This window comes from Oryza sativa, chromosome 11, assembly GCF_034140825.1.
Source record: "Oryza sativa Japonica Group chromosome 11, ASM3414082v1".
Lineage (NCBI taxonomy): Eukaryota > Viridiplantae > Streptophyta > Magnoliopsida > Poales > Poaceae > Oryza > Oryza sativa.
The window spans coordinates 1,220,271-1,237,312 of NC_089045.1; the positions used below are offsets into that span (position 1 = coordinate 1,220,271).

Sequence of the window (17,042 nt, forward strand, 5' to 3'; positions counted from 1 at the left end):
TCTCCCTTTAAAACCTGCCCCTTGCATTCTGTTGATGAGCACCTGCGCCTCACCTTGTCTAGTTAGCAATGGCGGCTGATCACCTTGTCGTGGCCATGCTTCTCCTGCTGGCTTTGTCGCCGCCGGCCGTTGCTGACGACACGGCGGTGCTCGGCCAGAAAGGCGGCGTCGTGGAAGGGCAGGCAGCGGGGCCGGGGAGGTACGCCGTGATATTGGACGCCGGCAGCACCGGCACACGGGTGCACGTCTTCAGGTTCGACAACAAGCTGGACCTCCTCAAGGTCGGCGACGACATCGAGCTCTTCGCTAAGGTAACCACATTAATCTAACCTACTACCTCCGTTTCAGGTTATAAGACTTTCTAGCATTATCTACATTTATATATATGCTAATGAATCTAGGCACACATATAAGTCTAGATTCATTAACATATATATGAATATGGGCAATGCTAGAAAGTTTTATAATATGAAACGGAGGAAGTACTTATTAATATGATGATTCGTTACTACCTACTTAATTGAGCTATTTTAATCCTACTACTGACTGACTAATTAATTTGTGTGTTGTTGTAGGTGGATCCTGGGCTGAGCTCCTACGCTGGACGTCCTCAGGATGCCGCAAACTCCATATTGCCTCTGCTTGACAAGGCCAACACCGTTGTTCCTACCAGACTTATGAACAAAACTCCCCTTAAACTTGGGGTACGTACACAACTAAATTGATTTGCTCTTTATCTAATTATTAAACGAAACCTGCATCGGGAACTTAAATTTAAAATTACTAATACGTACGGATGTTTCCGTATGATGGTTTATCTGACGAAATAGTTTCTTAAAACTACTGACAAAATGTTAATGATGATATGTTTCCTCTGAAACAAAATGGCCTGAAACAAAATGGCCTGACCTTTTGTACTCTCTAAATTTTGTTCTTTGTTAATTCAATCAAACATGTACTAGGCAACTGCCGGACTCAGACTTATTGGAGATGAAAAGGCGAACCAAATTCTTGAAGCGGTACGTGCAATTCCACAATGATATACATCATATCATACAATTTTTTTAACTCAAAACCATTTCTTGCTTTGATTCTTAATAAATTTTTATTCTTAATAATCTCTTTAATTAGTACTCTGGGTCTTAATACATGTTAGGGATGTAGTCCACACCAAGAGCAAATATCAGTGTAACCCGAACTGGATCAACGTTCTTGAGGGATCCCAGGAAGGATCATACATGTGGGTTGCTCTGAATTATCTCCTGGATAAATTGGGAGGAGACTACTTTAAAACCGTAGGGGTGGTTGATCTTGGAGGTGGATCCGTACAAATGGCATACGCCATGTTATCAAACACCGCTGCTAACGCTCCAAAGGTGCCCGAAGGAAAAGATCCCTATGTTGTGAAGGAGTATCTCAAGGGAAAAGATTATAACATTTATGTGCACAGGTCAATTAATAAGTTCATGCTCTTGTTAAGTATAATTTGATCTTTGTTTAATTTTATATCTTGATCCACTGCAAGCTGGTGAATAATATACTACTTAGAAAGTGCAACATTAATTCATTTGTTGCACACATTGTACTAGTGAATACTAAATAAACTGAACTACTGAAGCCTGTAGGCTGTAGCCTGTTAATATCTGAACTTACTGTAGAAAATATGGAAAATAATGCATATATAGTCTTTTGAACCGTAGTTTACTAAGATCAATCAACAATTTGCAGCTATTTGCACTATGGCGGTTTTGCTTCTCGCGTGCAGATCCTGGAGAGAAAGGATGGACCATTTAGCAACTGCATGCTGCGCGGATTCAGTGGTAACTAGATACTACCTTATTACTTGTTCTGTTTACTATACGCATCGACCCTTTAATCCTTTAAGATTCATATAATCAATTAACGTTTAGTGCTTAATGAACCAAGTGAGATTTAATTTGTTTTGTTGATTTGGCAAAAACAAGGTAACTACACCTACAACGACAAACAGTACGATGCAACGACCGCACCACAAGGTGCAGACTACCACAAGTGCAGAGAAGAAGTAGTGAAGTTACTGAAGGTGAATGCGCCCTGCGAAACCAAGAACTGCAGCTTCAACGGCGTCTGGAACGGTGGTGGCGGAGCAGGGCAGGATGACCTCTACGTTGCGTCCGCCTTCTACTACATAGCTTCCCATGTACGTCGTGATTACTTAATTAATTAGCCAGCTAAATTATTTAACTTCTCAGGCATGCTTCAGACTGGCTACTAGCTGACTAGTTATGTAAATATATACCCCTAAATATGTGCATTTAATTATTTGTATAATTATGTTACATATATAAATTAATATTTTTACTTGATAATTTTATCTCCAATGCATACATTTTGATCGGACCGGGATAAAGGTTGGGTTCATCGACAGCGATGCACCCAGTGCAAAGTCGACCCCTGCAACGTTTAAGGCTGTTGCAGAAAAGGCTTGTAAACTGAGTGTCAAAGAAGCAAAAGTAGAATACCCCAACGTTCGTGATCATGCCTACTTATGCATGGATCTTATCTACGAATACTCCTTGCTCGTTGACGGCTTCGGTACGTACACTAGCTTCTAATAATGGAGATACAATATATATCCATGTATAAGAAATTAACTCTAAAGAAAAAGAACTCATATATAGGTGTGCAAATTGTTGAACAATTTATCTAACATGCAGTTTACTAATATATATATATATATATATATATATATATATATATATATATATATATATATATAATTATATATATATAATTGGATGTCAGGTCTACATCCAAGTAAGGAGATAACGCTGGTAGACAAGGTGAAGCATGGGGAGTACTACATTGACGCGGCTTGGCCATTGGGTACAGCTATTGAAGCTGTGTCACCCAAAAAACGGCTTCGAGAAATATACAAATGATATTGAGATCGATGTACTAGCTACTTTGGAAGTTAGGATATCGTTTTTTGTATGATCGATGTTTGTGTGCTGGTTATTACAGTATAACTGAGTATCATGATATATAAGTAGTATGTTAATAACGGATCGAGCTATCAATAGATCGAGGTGGCCATGCTCTTTGTCCTAGACTCCAAGTTGTGTACGTTTGAATATATAGCAGCTTTCTATATATAATTACTATCATAGAAATCATCGGTTGTGTTCGTGTGTCATGAGCACGCATGTCTTGTATGTAAAAGACTGAACATCTGGTGCACATTTGAGTATTTGACCTGACACAATCGTATCATAATTATTTTTTTCTAAGAGTTCAGATAGTGTGAAAGTAAAATAAAAGAAGCATATATTACTACAAGCTAAATGTATTGCGCGTTCAGAGTTAAGAGACAAAGCGAATCATAGCGTTTCATGCTTGGCACAAAACCTTGCACCAAAGAATCAATTTTATATCTATATGTATACTAGCAAAAAATACTGCAACAAGTGAAGATAATTTTCATGATTGATAAAAACTCCACTAATTTAAACGACAAACCGAAATAAGACAAACAAAACAAAATCAGGAATCATACATAGCATTGAACCTAGTTGCGCTCGCTTCATGCATCACACAAAGAATCTCTTTTGTACACATTTCCATAGCCTCACAAATCGTTGGGTGGCTATTCCATAAGTTGACGCATGCGTATTTCTCTATACCTCATTGACCAAAGATTGAAATTTTGATTATTCAATCAGTGAAAGTTTTTTTTAATATAGATGAAAAACATTTCTAAAGTTACAAACTTGCCACATATACCTTAAATATTGATAATATCAAAACAAAAATTTTTATGATAACAGAAATTTGAAAGAGATAACTAAGAGGAAAGAAGAGAACATGGAGAGAAAAGAGAGGAGATTGGAAGGATAGGGAGAGGATCAGGATGATCAAGAGAAAAGAAAACGAAAAAAAGGAAAGAAAAAAGACACTGATACGGGGAGTGGCACCTGCGGCTCTGAGTGGAGGCACGCAGGATGGGCTGATAGGATGGTGTGGGCCAGTTGGGGTGGGCTGGGAGGAGGAGTGGTTGAGATAGGAGGAGAGTGTATAATAGTTATTCTATACTTACGTCGAATTGTGTATAGACGATGTACAACAAACTGAAAAACCAACACGAATGACGTATCAAAATTCCAGCGGAAACATCTTCAATTTGTATAATATAGTAGAGATATACTGATATAAAATGTAATAGTTTTATCCACTAAATTGTACATAATTCTCTTTTAACCATTAGATATTTTCATCCAATGGCTTATGTGGCGAGTTAAATCCGTCCCTACAATTAGCAATCTCCTGCTCCGCAACATGTAACCACCGATTAAAAACAAAAATAGCGATCGTTACCAACCTCCCACACTGCACCACCCTGAAATAGCGCTTCTCCTCTCCCCGACTTCTCCCAGCAACCATCGCTCCGCTGAATGCAATTCGTTGCCACCACCGTGCACCCTAGCCCGCCGGCGCCATCATCGGCAATACAGTGCCTATGCGACGCCATCTGATCCATCTCAGGCCACCCGACCGGGATGCCGCCTCTTACAGTCTTGCTCCAGCTGCATGTTGGCCTACTGAAACTGGGCTTGGATTCCTGCTTCGCTGCCACATCCCCATTGAAGACACCAACCATGAACTCCACCAGGTGACCATATTATCTGTAACACCCTGAAAATTCGACCGACAAAATCAAAACTCTAAAAATACAGATTTTCAAAAACCTTTTTAAATTAATTGCATCATGCCGATCTTATTCGCCTATTTTATCTGGATTTGATCTCGAAGATTATTAATCGTGAGTAAAGAATAGTTAATTAGGAATAAACCTTAAAAACAAATTGGTAAAATAAATATAAATTTAAAATAAAGATTAGGTGTGGATAGAAATAAATAAAATATTATCGCGACCATATTTGGATCAATTAAATTTAAATACGATGGAATAAGAATTAACCCTAATTAAAACTCAAATAAATTATATAAAAATAAAATATGAGTAATATTAATCTAGGGTGAATTCATTAGTTAAGATAACACAAATATTGAGTAAAATGCACATATGTAAAATTAGGAATTGTGGAATCAAATTTATATGGAAAATACACTAAAATCGGGATAAATAGGAAAAGTCACTGTTCATTGCCTCATAGGTGTTCGATTTCGGTCCCTAGCCCTAGACCCTTCTCTGCCACGCGCCCGGCCATGCCCCGAGCCCTGCGCCGCCGCTGCCGCGCCATCGCCGTCACCGTCCCGTCGCGCCGTCGCCTGCCGCTGCGCCGACGTCGCCATCGCCGCCTGTCGCCGTCGCCATCGCTGCTGCGCCGCCCTAGCCGGCCTTGCGCCCCGCGCCGCGCGCCGCCCCGTCGCCCCGCGACGCGCCCCGTGCCGCGCTGCCTCGCGCCCCGAGCCGCCCGCCCGTCCCATCGCCGCTCGCCCGTCGTCTCGCCCCGTCGCCGTTGCGCCGCGCTACCGTCGCGTCGCCGCCCGTCGCGTCCCGCCCCGAGCCGCGCGCCGCCGCTGTCGCCGCCGCCGTCGACGTCCCGTCGCCGCGCAACCCATCGCCGCCTCGCGCCCCGCGCCGCCGCGCCGCCGTCGCGTCGCCCCTTCCCTTCTCTTTCTTTCCCCCTCCTCTCCCCTATAAAACTCCACCCCTCCCCATTTTCCCCACTCCATCTCCCCCTTCCTCTCCCTCTTCCCCTTCTCCACGCGCCGCCGTTGTCGTGCCGCCACGCCGCCACCTTCGAAGCCGCCGTGCCGTCACCCCGGAGCCGCCGTGCCGTGCGTCGCCGCCTTGCGCCGCCGTCGTGCCGCCGCACCGCCGCCTTCGTGCCGCCGCGCCATGCACCGTGCGCCGTCGTCGCGCCGCCGTCGCTGCCACCGCCGTCGGTAAGCCGCCGCCTCCTCCCCTTGCTCGGTCGCCGTCGCCGCCCCGGGTAGCAGGGAGCCGAGAGAGAGAGAGAGAAAGGGAGAAGCCGAGGAAGAGAGAAAGAAGCCGGGAGGGAGGAGAGAAAGAAAAGAAAAGGAAAAGAGAGAAAAAGAGAAAAAGAAAAGAAAAAGAAAGGAAAGAAAAAAAAGGAAAGGGAGAAAAAGGAAAAGGAAATAAATAGGAAATTAGAGGGAGATTAGGGAAGTTTAGAAAATTTAAAATAATTAGAATTTAATTATAGATTAATTATAGTCGTAGAATTGCAAAATTTAATATAAATTATGGATTATTCTTGGTAATTTCTATAAGGAATCAATTCGCGGTAGTAATTTAGATGTAATTAATAACTAAACAAATAGATGAATTCTTATAGATTATTATAGATTATTTTTGGGTAATCCCTATAAGTAATCGATTCACGGTAGAAATTCGGATTTAATTACTAGGGATTTTAGCCGTGTATTATATTTAATCATTTAGTCATAGACTAAATTAAATCATATAATATTTCTAGGATTTCGTCCGATATTTAGCTCGCGATAGAAATCTCTAACCTATTATATGGATATAATGCTCGGGTAGATTAAATTAAAAACTTATGACAACAAAATATTTATACCCGCAAAATAGTTTGAATCGAAATTGGGTTTGCCTTAGTTCGCGAATAATAAAGTTAAAATAAAGGAATTGACTTTCGCATTCGACTTTCATTTGGATTTATTTGGATTTTATTTGAATTCTAATTGAATTCAAATTGTTCTTTCGCACATAATTTTAGAGACCGAGGGAGCCGCGGATCCGGGTGAAGGCCAAGACCCGGAAGACCTTGAGCAAGGCAAGTCATCACTATTCTTGAACATATTGATCCCAATTGCGAAATTGTTTTTGTTTACAAATAAAATTGCATGCAAAGATGAACATCCTACTTGCGATTATGCCATGCCTTGATTATTGTTTACCCCTTATTCCTTCATAACCATGTTTACGTATGAGTCCCTAGTCAACTATGACAAATGCTTAGAAATGCTATTCTAGAATCAAGCATACTAATATTTGTCAAATGCTATATGCTTGGGCAATTACCTTTGGGAAGGTAATTGAGATGCGGCATGTGGAGACATGAGCGCCACATTGCCATGATATTGAGGACATGATTTGTGAAAGGAGAAATAAACTAAATAACTGTTTTCGACTGGGGCAGACGGAGGATTTGGGTGGTATCTGGAAAAGGCTAGTATCGTCCCCGGTCAATTAAGGACCGAGCCATGAAGTTAAGCATGAAACGACCCCCGTACAACCGCACTTCTCGTATGAGTATAGACCTATTGGAGTAGATAGCCGAGCGGAGGCAGTATCACTGCATAGATGGTTCACCCCTGAGTGAGGCAGGTGCGCTACGGTGGGACAGCCGTTGAGGTAGGGCCGAGAGGCGTGCCCTACATCGGTGTCGCCATTGGTAGGACTGCCATGAGTGTGTGAGAGAGAGAAGTTAACTTGAACCATAATTTAATATGTGTGTGAGACTTCTCTTTCCTGGGAGCGCCAGAACTCCTCTCACTGCTAGAAACATGGACGCCTAGAGTGCATGAGGATTTAAGTTCATGGAGCGGGTACTGCCAATGCGAGGTTATCAAAAGGCTTTGCCGTGGCGCGTCTCATGTGTTGGGACGAGGCTCATGTGTTGGGCAGTCGCGGAGTGCGGGTAAAGTGTACATCCACTGCAGTGTGAGTAAACCAAATCTATTCGATTAGCAGTGCTCGCGGTTATTGTGCACCGGGACGTGTATTACACTTGGCTAGACTCTAAATTCTTAACCTGTGTGGGATGGGATATTGCATGATGATTTTTATGCTGATGGAGCCACTTCCTGAGAGGAGGGAAGGTGGACGTCCTCAGAAAACCATGACGACTCAATGGCGGGAAGCTATCCTTGGGATCACAATGGATGGTGGACAGAACCGTCGTTATTTAAATACAAACACTGGTACTAAAATTTGATCAGTCAATGCTAGGTCTTAGGTTTGTGAAAAGAATTACATAACTGGCTTAGCGCAAAAGAGCCATAGCCATCCATTGAAATACCCCTTTCATATGCATTGTTGCTGTGGTGACTTGCTGAGTACGGTTGGTACTCACCCTTGCAAATATAAAATTAATCAGAAGCGGGAGATGAAGCTTCGGAGGATCCCTATGCCTACTACCAGGAGGGAGATGAAGACGATGGCGCTCAGTAGGTCTTAGTACGGTCGTTGCCTGTGGCAATGGCATGCCGCTGCCTGAATTCCGCTGCCTTATCTATTTCTGCTTTTGGATGTATTCCGGACCGCTCGGTCCGATGATTTAAGACAATGCCTGCGGGCTTATGATGTAATAATTAGCACTAGACTCTCGTGTATGTGCTTTTGGTATTTCAGCTATGAACTCGTGTGTACCAGACTACTTGATCCAGGGAAATGGTAATGTTTACACGAATGATTCCTGTTATAAAAACGGGGGTCCACATGTGGTGACCTAGAAAAGATGCAGAACTGATAAGTGCCCTACCATTTTTTATTTTTTTATGCTGACTGGATTACCACGTGTGTGCCACGTTGGACCAAAACTGCTCCGGAGTCGGGTGGCGGAGGGGGGGGGGGCGTGGGGGTAGGGGTGGGGGAGGGGATGCAGCACAGCATGCAGCAAGGCCGGGCAAACATCCCATTAATGGACTACGTATAGAAAGCTTTAGTAGGATAAGAAAACATTGACAGCACATTAGGTGGTGTTCTTTTCTTGTGAAGATGAAGATAAAAATTATGTTTTTTTTTACATAAAATGAGGTGATATTAACGCATAATTGATTGAGTTTTAATTATTAAAAACTTGAAAAATAGATTAATATGATATTTTAGAGCAACTTTCATATAGAAAGTTTTCACACAAAACGCACCGTTTAGCAGTTTGAAAAGCGTGCCATAAAAATCTTAATCTTTATCCAACTTTTGGTTGGAGTCCAACTTTTTGTTGGAGCAAAGAACACGTGCTTGCCCTCCTTGCCACACGATCCAACTGTTAATTCCTGTTAATTTGATCACTCGTTGTCGGAGAATCCTAATCAGGGGTCACTGTTACTTACAAGGTAGTACAACTAATTTCCCCCTCTGTCATCCCTACCTACCCGCCATCTGCAGAACCATATATAATTTAGGGGCAATCTCACAGCAGGTTGTGTTAGAGAGAAGAGTATTAGAGAGGACTGAAAATATGCGCAAAACAAAACAAGTCACAAACACATAATTAATTAATTATTAATTATTTTAAATTTAAAAAATAAATTAATATAATTTTTAAAATAACTTTTTTTTAAGAATACATACTAGCAGTTTAGAAAACGTGCGGATATAAAACGCGAGCATCATGCTTTCCTTTCCTTGCAGCCTTCCCTTCTTCAATTCACACAGCTACTAGATAGCAGAAGATATGATTTGATGCAATTGAACTATATTCCATGATGTTGAATTAAATCGTGAGTTAGCTGGTGGTGGTGTGCTGCCGATGGGTTGACGAGAACAAGGTCACAGGGCATGAATTGATGAATAGGATGGCCATTTTTTTTATTATTAACCTTTTTTGTGTTTAAATTTTAAATAAACATCCCAAAACTTATTTTTAAAATTTAAAACTTTTAACCACGCCACCCCGGCTGGCATAACGAAACTAAACTATCATAAACTATCATGTTCATCCTCATTTGACTTGACAATATTATTTCGCCACATCAGACCAGCCAGTACCATTAAAAGGTCTAGTTTTAAAATTAAATTTTGTAAGAGTTCATTTTTAAATTTTAAAAAATAAAAAGGTTCGAAAAAAAAGTTCATCGATGGCCGACACGAGACGGCGACTCGATGTCGATGGTGTCTCCATGCAATGATGTAACGTTTTCCTTCCCGTGATCTCCTTTTTCCGGGACGCATTGGTTGGCATCGTTGGATGAGATAATTAAGTATTTTACGTAAAATAAGATAGTATTAATGTATGATTAATTAAGTTTTAATTATTAAAAAAATAATTAATTTGATATTTTAGAGTAACTTTTGTATAGAAAGTTTTCGTACGAAAAGCGTGTTACTAGTATCCAAAATTTTATCCAATTTTTTTTAAAGAAAAGAACAGGGCTTGTGTAATTGTTTATTAATTTCTTCCCACACTGCCCTCCCTACCTACCCACCATCTGCAGCAACCACAGGGCCAATCATGTACTTCCTCGCTCGATCGTCTCTGGCCCCGCCATTAAACGGTAGATGGGGAGACCTGAGCATCATCGATGGATGCTTTCTTTTCCCTCCCTGCAGCCTTCTTCAATTCAGACAGCTACTAATATCTGCAACTCAAAGTATATTCCTGCTCCTATTAACTCCATCGATCTCCATTGTTGTGCACTGGAGAGCTAGCTATCAGAGCAGAGTAGCAATGGAGAGGACGACGGAGGATGATGAGAGGCCGACGGTTCCTCTGCTGGAGCCTAAGCCGGCGAGCAACGAGGAGGAAGAAGAGGTTGGATCGGTGAGGCGGCGAGTGGTGGAGGAGAACAAGAAGCTGTGGGTGGTGGCGGGTCCTTCCATCTGCGCCCGCTTCTCCTCCTTCGGCGTCACCGTCATCAGCCAGGCGTTCATCGGACACATCGGCGCCACCGAGCTCGCCGCCTACGCCCTCGTCTCCACCGTCCTCATGCGCTTCAGCAATGGCATCCTGGTAAGTCATGCCACTGATTCCCTTTTTACTTATTATTACAGAGTTATCATTACACAGTTTTGGGTTTAAATTATTATTACTACGTTGTAACAATTCAAATTGATCTTTCTTTTTACCTGTTTCGTGTTTTCGGCAACTAGCTGTTTTTTATTTCTAAAAGCTGACTTTGATGACGTTAAGTTTTGACTTAATTGTGCCGATTCAGAGACTAACAGCGCCGCGCGCGCTGGAAGTTTTTTGTTGTGCTTTAATTTGCCCATCGATTAATTGAGACAAACAATGGATGTTCAGTTGCTGTCTTTATAGGTTCAAAACAGAGTGTTCGATCTTGTCCAGCATTGTTGTACTATAGCTAAGAAGCTATAGGCTCGATTTTTTTTTTAAAAAAAAATGGATATAGTACATACTGCAGGAAGAAAATTAATCATGTGAGACCTTGCCTCCTTGGATTTTCAAATTACTAGTAAAACTTTGAAGTAGACTCTTGACCTAGCCATCCTTCCCTTGCACGGCTTTCTCTCCAGACATTAATTAGTACTCCCTCCGTCTCTAAATACTTGACGCCGTTGACTTTTTTAAATATGTTTGACCGTTTATGTTATTTTAAAAAATAAGTAATTATTAATTATTTTCCTCTCATTTGATTCATTGTTAAATATACTACTACTACTCAAATTTTTTAATAATATTCACAAAAGTTTTTAAACAAGACGAACGGTCAAACATGTTTAAAAAAGTCAACGGCATTAAATATTTAGGGACGGAAGGAGTATATAGCATCTACCTCATGTATTCTTTTTGCCGGGTCTTTTTTCATGTGTATTCTTGTTGGATCTTCTGATATATATTTTTTTCTTCTGTAATTAAAGTAGTTTGTACTACCTCTGTCTACTAGCTGTGCAACAATAGCAAAAGTCTTTACCTAGATTTTTTGAACGGAATATACAAATAAAACATAACCAGACCATACTACAAGTCACTCCTATGAAAACTTCTTTTTACTAAATATTAATTTGCACTATAAGTCATCTATTGATATGCATATAAAAACAGTATATACTACAAATTAACCGTATATGCACATTGTTGTAAATTGCAGCTTGGCATGGCGAGCGCATTAGAAACATTGTGTGGACAATCATATGGCGCCAAGCAATATCACATGTTGGGTGTCTATCTACAACGCTCATGGCTAGTTCTCTTCTGTTGTGCAGTCATCCTTCTCCCGGTCTATATCTTCACAACTCCACTCCTGATTGCTCTCGGTCAAGATCCTGAGATCTCTGCCGTCGCTGGCACCATCTCTCTATGGTACATCCCCGTAATGTTCTCTTACATATGGGCATTCATGCTCCAAATGTACCTACAAGCGCAGAGCAAGAACATGATTGTCACTTACCTTGCCTTCCTCAATCTTGGGATTCACCTCTTCTTGTCATGGCTCCTAACAGTCAAGTTCCAACTTGGTCTTGCTGGGGTCATGGGATCCATGGTCATCTCCTTTTGGATCCCTGTGTTTGGCCAACTCGCTTTTGTCTTCTTTGGTGGTTGCCCTCTAACATGGACAGGGTTCTCATCCTCTGCTTTTACTGATCTTGGTGCTATTATGAAGCTTTCGTTATCGTCTGGAGTGATGCTTTGGTAAGTAACATGGTTACGTTTATGTGTATATATGAAATTTTCAACAAAAAAATTGATGATGGCAAATAGAAAGTTAATATTTTAGATGCTAACTGTTAATCAAGTTTTTTTATACAAATAATTAGAAGCTCATTAATTTATTCTCATTTTTCTTTTACCTTTTCAGTTTAGAATTGTGGTACAACACCATATTGGTGCTCCTCACTGGTTATATGAAGAATGCAGAGGTTGCTCTTGATGCTCTTTCTATATGGTAATATATTCCACTCTAATCTGTTGTGTATTAGTTTAGAAAACAACAACCAGATCATGTTGTATCATGTATATCATTGTATTGTTTTGTGTTTCTCCTCTAGTAATTGAAAAGGTTGCTTATTGAACATTGTTGTTTTCACTTGCAAACTTTGTAGCCTTAATATCAATGGTTGGGAGATGATGATTTCTATCGGATTTTTGTCTGCAATAGGGTAACTTCACGATCTCAGCTGTCACTCACTATGTGGTTCATCTAACTGATGCAACATGAACCATAAATTTGACATATACTTAATGCATGTACATTTTTAGAGTGCGGGTGGCAAATGAACTTGGAGCCGGGAGTGCAAGAAGGGCTAAGTTTGCCATTTTCAATGTGGTCACCACTTCTTTCTTGATAGGATTTGTGTTGTTTGTGCTCTTCCTTTTCTTCCGTGGAAGCCTTGCATACATATTTACTGAAAGTAAGGCAGTAGCAGATGAAGTCGCTGATCTTGCTCCCCTTCTAGCTTTCTCCATTTTGTTGAATAGTGTTCAACCAGTGCTCTCAGGTATGTTATTCCATTTGAAGGACAAGTATATCAAAGTAATTCAAAATTTAACAATAAAATTACTAATTTTCTAATTTATCTATAGGTGTCGCTATCGGATCGGGTTGGCAAAGTGTAGTTGCCTATGTTAATGTTACATCGTACTACTTGATTGGTATCCCTCTTGGTGCAATACTAGGCTATGTGCTAGGATTTCAAGCAAAGGTAAGGAATTTTTGTATGATAGAATTTCACTAGTTAATCTGGATTTAAGTTGTGTCCCTCACTTATGTTCATTCTTTTTGCAGGGCATTTGGATCGGCATGCTTCTTGGAACACTAGTCCAGACTCTTGTGCTTCTATTCATCACACTTAGGACCAATTGGAAAAAACAGGTTGCCTTTTTTTACCTCTGCTCATATTTTTTTCTTATCCTTTTTTTCTGATTAAATATCTTTTTTCAAATAATTTAAGGGTCTCTCTAGAAAATTCATGGGTCATTAGAAGAGCATATTTTTCTCATTTAATGATGTGCTTCATGTTTAATTTTTTCAGGTAGAGATTACTCGAGAGAGATTAAACAGATGGTATATGGATGAGAACGGACGATCACAGAATTCAATAGGAAATGCATGATATAAAACTTCTGCACACTTGTAAAGAATTTTGATGATTTATGAATCAACCTGTCAAAATGGGATTGTGCTCGGATTTAAGATTTTCAAGGTTTGAACTTTCAAAAAAAAATCATCAAGGTCACGTATCCACCAAAGAACAATTTTAATCATATGGCTTGGGGTGATGGCTTTTCCGCCAGGAAAAGTTATTGTATAGAGTAAAGTCCATCACCGGTCCCTAAACTTGTACCGTTGTGTCATCCCGGTCCCTAAACTCGCAAATCGACCGTTTAGGTCCTCAAACTTATTCGATTGTGTCATCCCGGTCTCTAAACTTGCAGATCACTCGTTTAGGTCCTCCAACTTATTCAATTGTGTCACCCCGGTCCCTAAACATGACGGTCTAAAAACTTTATATAAAAAATAATTCATAATTTTTTCATGTGAACTCTAATGAAGACAAACTTTATATCAAAATTGTAGCCCTCGACGCGACCTACAACTTTGTAGTTGAAAAGTAGGCCGTGACCGCTACTTCTTCCTTACCCCGCCGTACCCACCAGCATTCCACGCTCTTCTGGGAGAGGCTAGTATGCTAGCTACCGAGGCAGCACCTTACCTAGTGGACCCGGCAACGACACAGCCACCTGTCCCGGAGATGATACACACTCCACTGATCCCTACACCTTCTCCACAGCTGGGTTCCAGTTTGGAGACTCCGATCCAGGTCGACTCCGAGACAGAGGGGACCGACACCGAGCCAGAGATCGAGCCAGACATCACTGATCCTTCAGAGGATGAGACCCCTGTTCCCCGCATCACCTTCCTCGGAGGCCCTCGCACCCTCAGCACTGCTCGCAAGAGCACACGACCTCCGGGCAAGAGGCCCAAGCTAGATCCAGAGGTCACTACTTCTGAGCCGTGGGGACTCAGGTTTGCGCGTGCCAGCGACCACCCTCTACCTGCCCCAGGATCCTGCGGATGGCTAGAGGACTAGACTGACGGACTCCTTGCAACTTCGATCTCGTATCAGATGGTTTTTGGATAGTATGCGAGACACACACCCCCCCTCCTTACCTAGATTGACGAGTAGCTAGATGGTTAGTTTGATGTATCTTTTGGATGAACCTTATTTGGACTGCGTATGTGTGCAGTCGATTGCATCATGATTTATGTACTATTTGTGGAACTCTGTGATGTTATTTACGATATTATTGCTGTTGTGTTATAAATGAGTTTATTCCACCATGCTTGCGAAACAAAGTTCACACCAAAATAACTCCCTTAATGGGATAGAACCATAAGAGCTAGTTAGAAAATTAGGATACTTATTCCATCAACCTACACAGATGGCAAGCCGACGTTGGGCGTCAACCAGCAATGAAGAAACTGAGACACCTGACCTAACCACCCTGGCCGGAGTTATGGCCACCCAAACCCAACTTTTGCAAGCCATTGCAAATAACCAAGGCAACCGCTGTGGATCAAGCTTTGGAGAGTTTATGAGGACCAAGCCACCCACATTCGCCACAGCTGAAGAACCTATGGATGCTGAAGATTGGTTAAGGATCATTGAGAAGAAGCTAACTCTTGTTCGAGTACGTGAGGCCGATAAAGTGATCTTTGCGGCAAACCAATTGGAAGGACCAGCCGGAGACTCGTGGGACACATACAAAGGAGCCCGAGAAGAAGATGCTGGAGAACCAAATTGGGAGGAATTTACCACAGCCTTCCGTGACAACTTCGTGCCTGCCGCGGTGATGCTGATGAAGAAGAATGAGTTCAGGAGACTACGGCAAGGGAATACCACAGTACAAGAGTACCTAAACCGTTTCACTCAGCTAGCGCGCTACGCGACTAGAGATCTTGCCGACGAGGAGGAAACGATCGACAAATTCATTGAAGGCTTGAATGACGAGTTGCGCGGGCCCATGATTGGACAAGACCACGATAGTTTCCAGAGTTTAATCAATAAGGTCGTTAGGCTGGAAAACGACCGGAAGATCGTGGAGCACAATCGTAAAAGAAGGCTTGCCATGAACCGCCCGCCCCAGACCGCACCCCAGCGTCCTAAAGGGGCAACCTCTTCGGCATGGAGACCAACAGTGGTGACAACCAGTCGACCTGCCGCCTCCGGCAATCTCCACAGGCCGGTTACCATTCAAAACCGAGCTCCTGCACCGAATCAGGCCGCCACTGGACCAGTAAGGCCAGGAAGCTGTTTCAACTGTGGGGAGTATGGGCATTTTGCCAACAAATGCCCCCATCCAAACAAGACACCTATTCGCACCGGAGCTAATGCAACGGCTATTCACGGGACTACTACCCCTGCTGTTAGACGAGGTCTATTCAGGACTCCGCAGACTAACAGGACCGCTACCGGATTTGGACGCGGGCAAGTGAACCACGTTCGAGCTGAAGAGGCCCAGGAGGACCAAGGCGTGCTAATGGGTATGTTTTCACTCAACTCCACTCCAGTTAAAGTTCTCTTCGATTCAGGAGCATCGTATTTATTTATATCTCTGAAAGCAAGTCAACAACACAATTTAACCAGAGTTAAACTAAGGCAACCAATGTTAGTACATTCACCTGGGGGTGAAATAGCCGTGGACACAGCTTGCATTGACGTACCTATTCGCCTTAGGGATGTGGTGTTTCCCTCCAACCTTATGGTTTTGATACCACAAACTCTTGATGTCATTTTGGCTATGGATTGGTTAGCAAAGCATAGAGGAGTAATTGACTGTAGACGTAGAGAAGTTACCCTGACCACACCCTGGGGATCGGATATGAGAGCAACCATGGATCAAGATCCTAGGCTAACCGAACGTGTCGGAGGTATATTTACCATGCTACCCCTAAAGGGAATGCCCGTAGTGCAGCGATTTCCTGATGTGTTCCCAGAAGATTTACCTGGAATGCCACCAAATCGTGACATAGAGTTCATTATTGACCTGATACCCGGAACGGCCCCCATATCCAAGAGACCATATCGGATGCCGGTCAATGAGTTAGAAGAACTTAAAAAGCAAATTAGGGAGTTGCAAGAAAAGGGATTTGTACGCCCCAGTTCGTCACCTTGGGGAGCCCCAGTGCTATTTGTTAAGAAGAAAGACGGTAGCATGAGAATGTGTGTAGACTACCGATCACTGAACGAAGTAACTATTAAGAACAAATACCCACTACCAAGGATTGATGATCTCTTCGATCAACTTAAGGGAGCTAAGATGTTTTCAAAGATAGACCTTCGATCAGGATACCACCAACTGAAGATTAGGACCGAGGATATCCCCAAAACCGCGTTATCAACACGCTATGGGTTGTATGAATTCACA

General features: G+C 42.1%; 3 protein-coding genes across 3 annotated transcripts in view; all 3 read left to right on the top strand.

The window, feature by feature from the left end:
• LOC4349643 (probable apyrase 3) lies at window positions 1–8,420 on the top strand. The gene is made up of 10 exons (XM_066305472.1): window positions 1–311; window positions 576–704; window positions 963–1,023; window positions 1,132–1,450; window positions 1,729–1,820; window positions 1,965–2,179; window positions 2,391–2,574; window positions 2,785–4,648; window positions 6,708–6,764; window positions 8,091–8,420. Exons 1-8 carry the CDS (start codon window positions 69–71, stop codon window positions 2,919–2,921), a joined length of 1,380 nt encoding a protein of 459 aa, XP_066161569.1. The 5' UTR covers window positions 1–68; the 3' UTR covers window positions 2,922–4,648; window positions 6,708–6,764; window positions 8,091–8,420.
• LOC4349645 (probable apyrase 3) overlaps window positions 4,380–17,042 on the top strand; it is a 26,165-nt gene continuing 13,502 nt past the window's right edge. The window contains exon 1 of the mRNA XM_015761096.3: window positions 4,380–4,648. The gene's annotated coding sequence lies outside the window, so the exon portion shown is untranslated. The remainder of the gene's footprint in view (window positions 4,649–17,042) is intronic.
• On the top strand, window positions 10,205–13,801 carry LOC4349644 (protein DETOXIFICATION 21). The gene is made up of 8 exons (XM_015760053.3): window positions 10,205–10,664; window positions 11,764–12,305; window positions 12,472–12,558; window positions 12,716–12,772; window positions 12,873–13,111; window positions 13,197–13,315; window positions 13,399–13,485; window positions 13,646–13,801. The coding sequence occupies exons 1-8, from the start codon at window positions 10,383–10,385 to the stop codon at window positions 13,724–13,726; spliced, it is 1,494 nt and encodes a 497-aa protein (XP_015615539.1). The 5' UTR covers window positions 10,205–10,382; the 3' UTR covers window positions 13,727–13,801.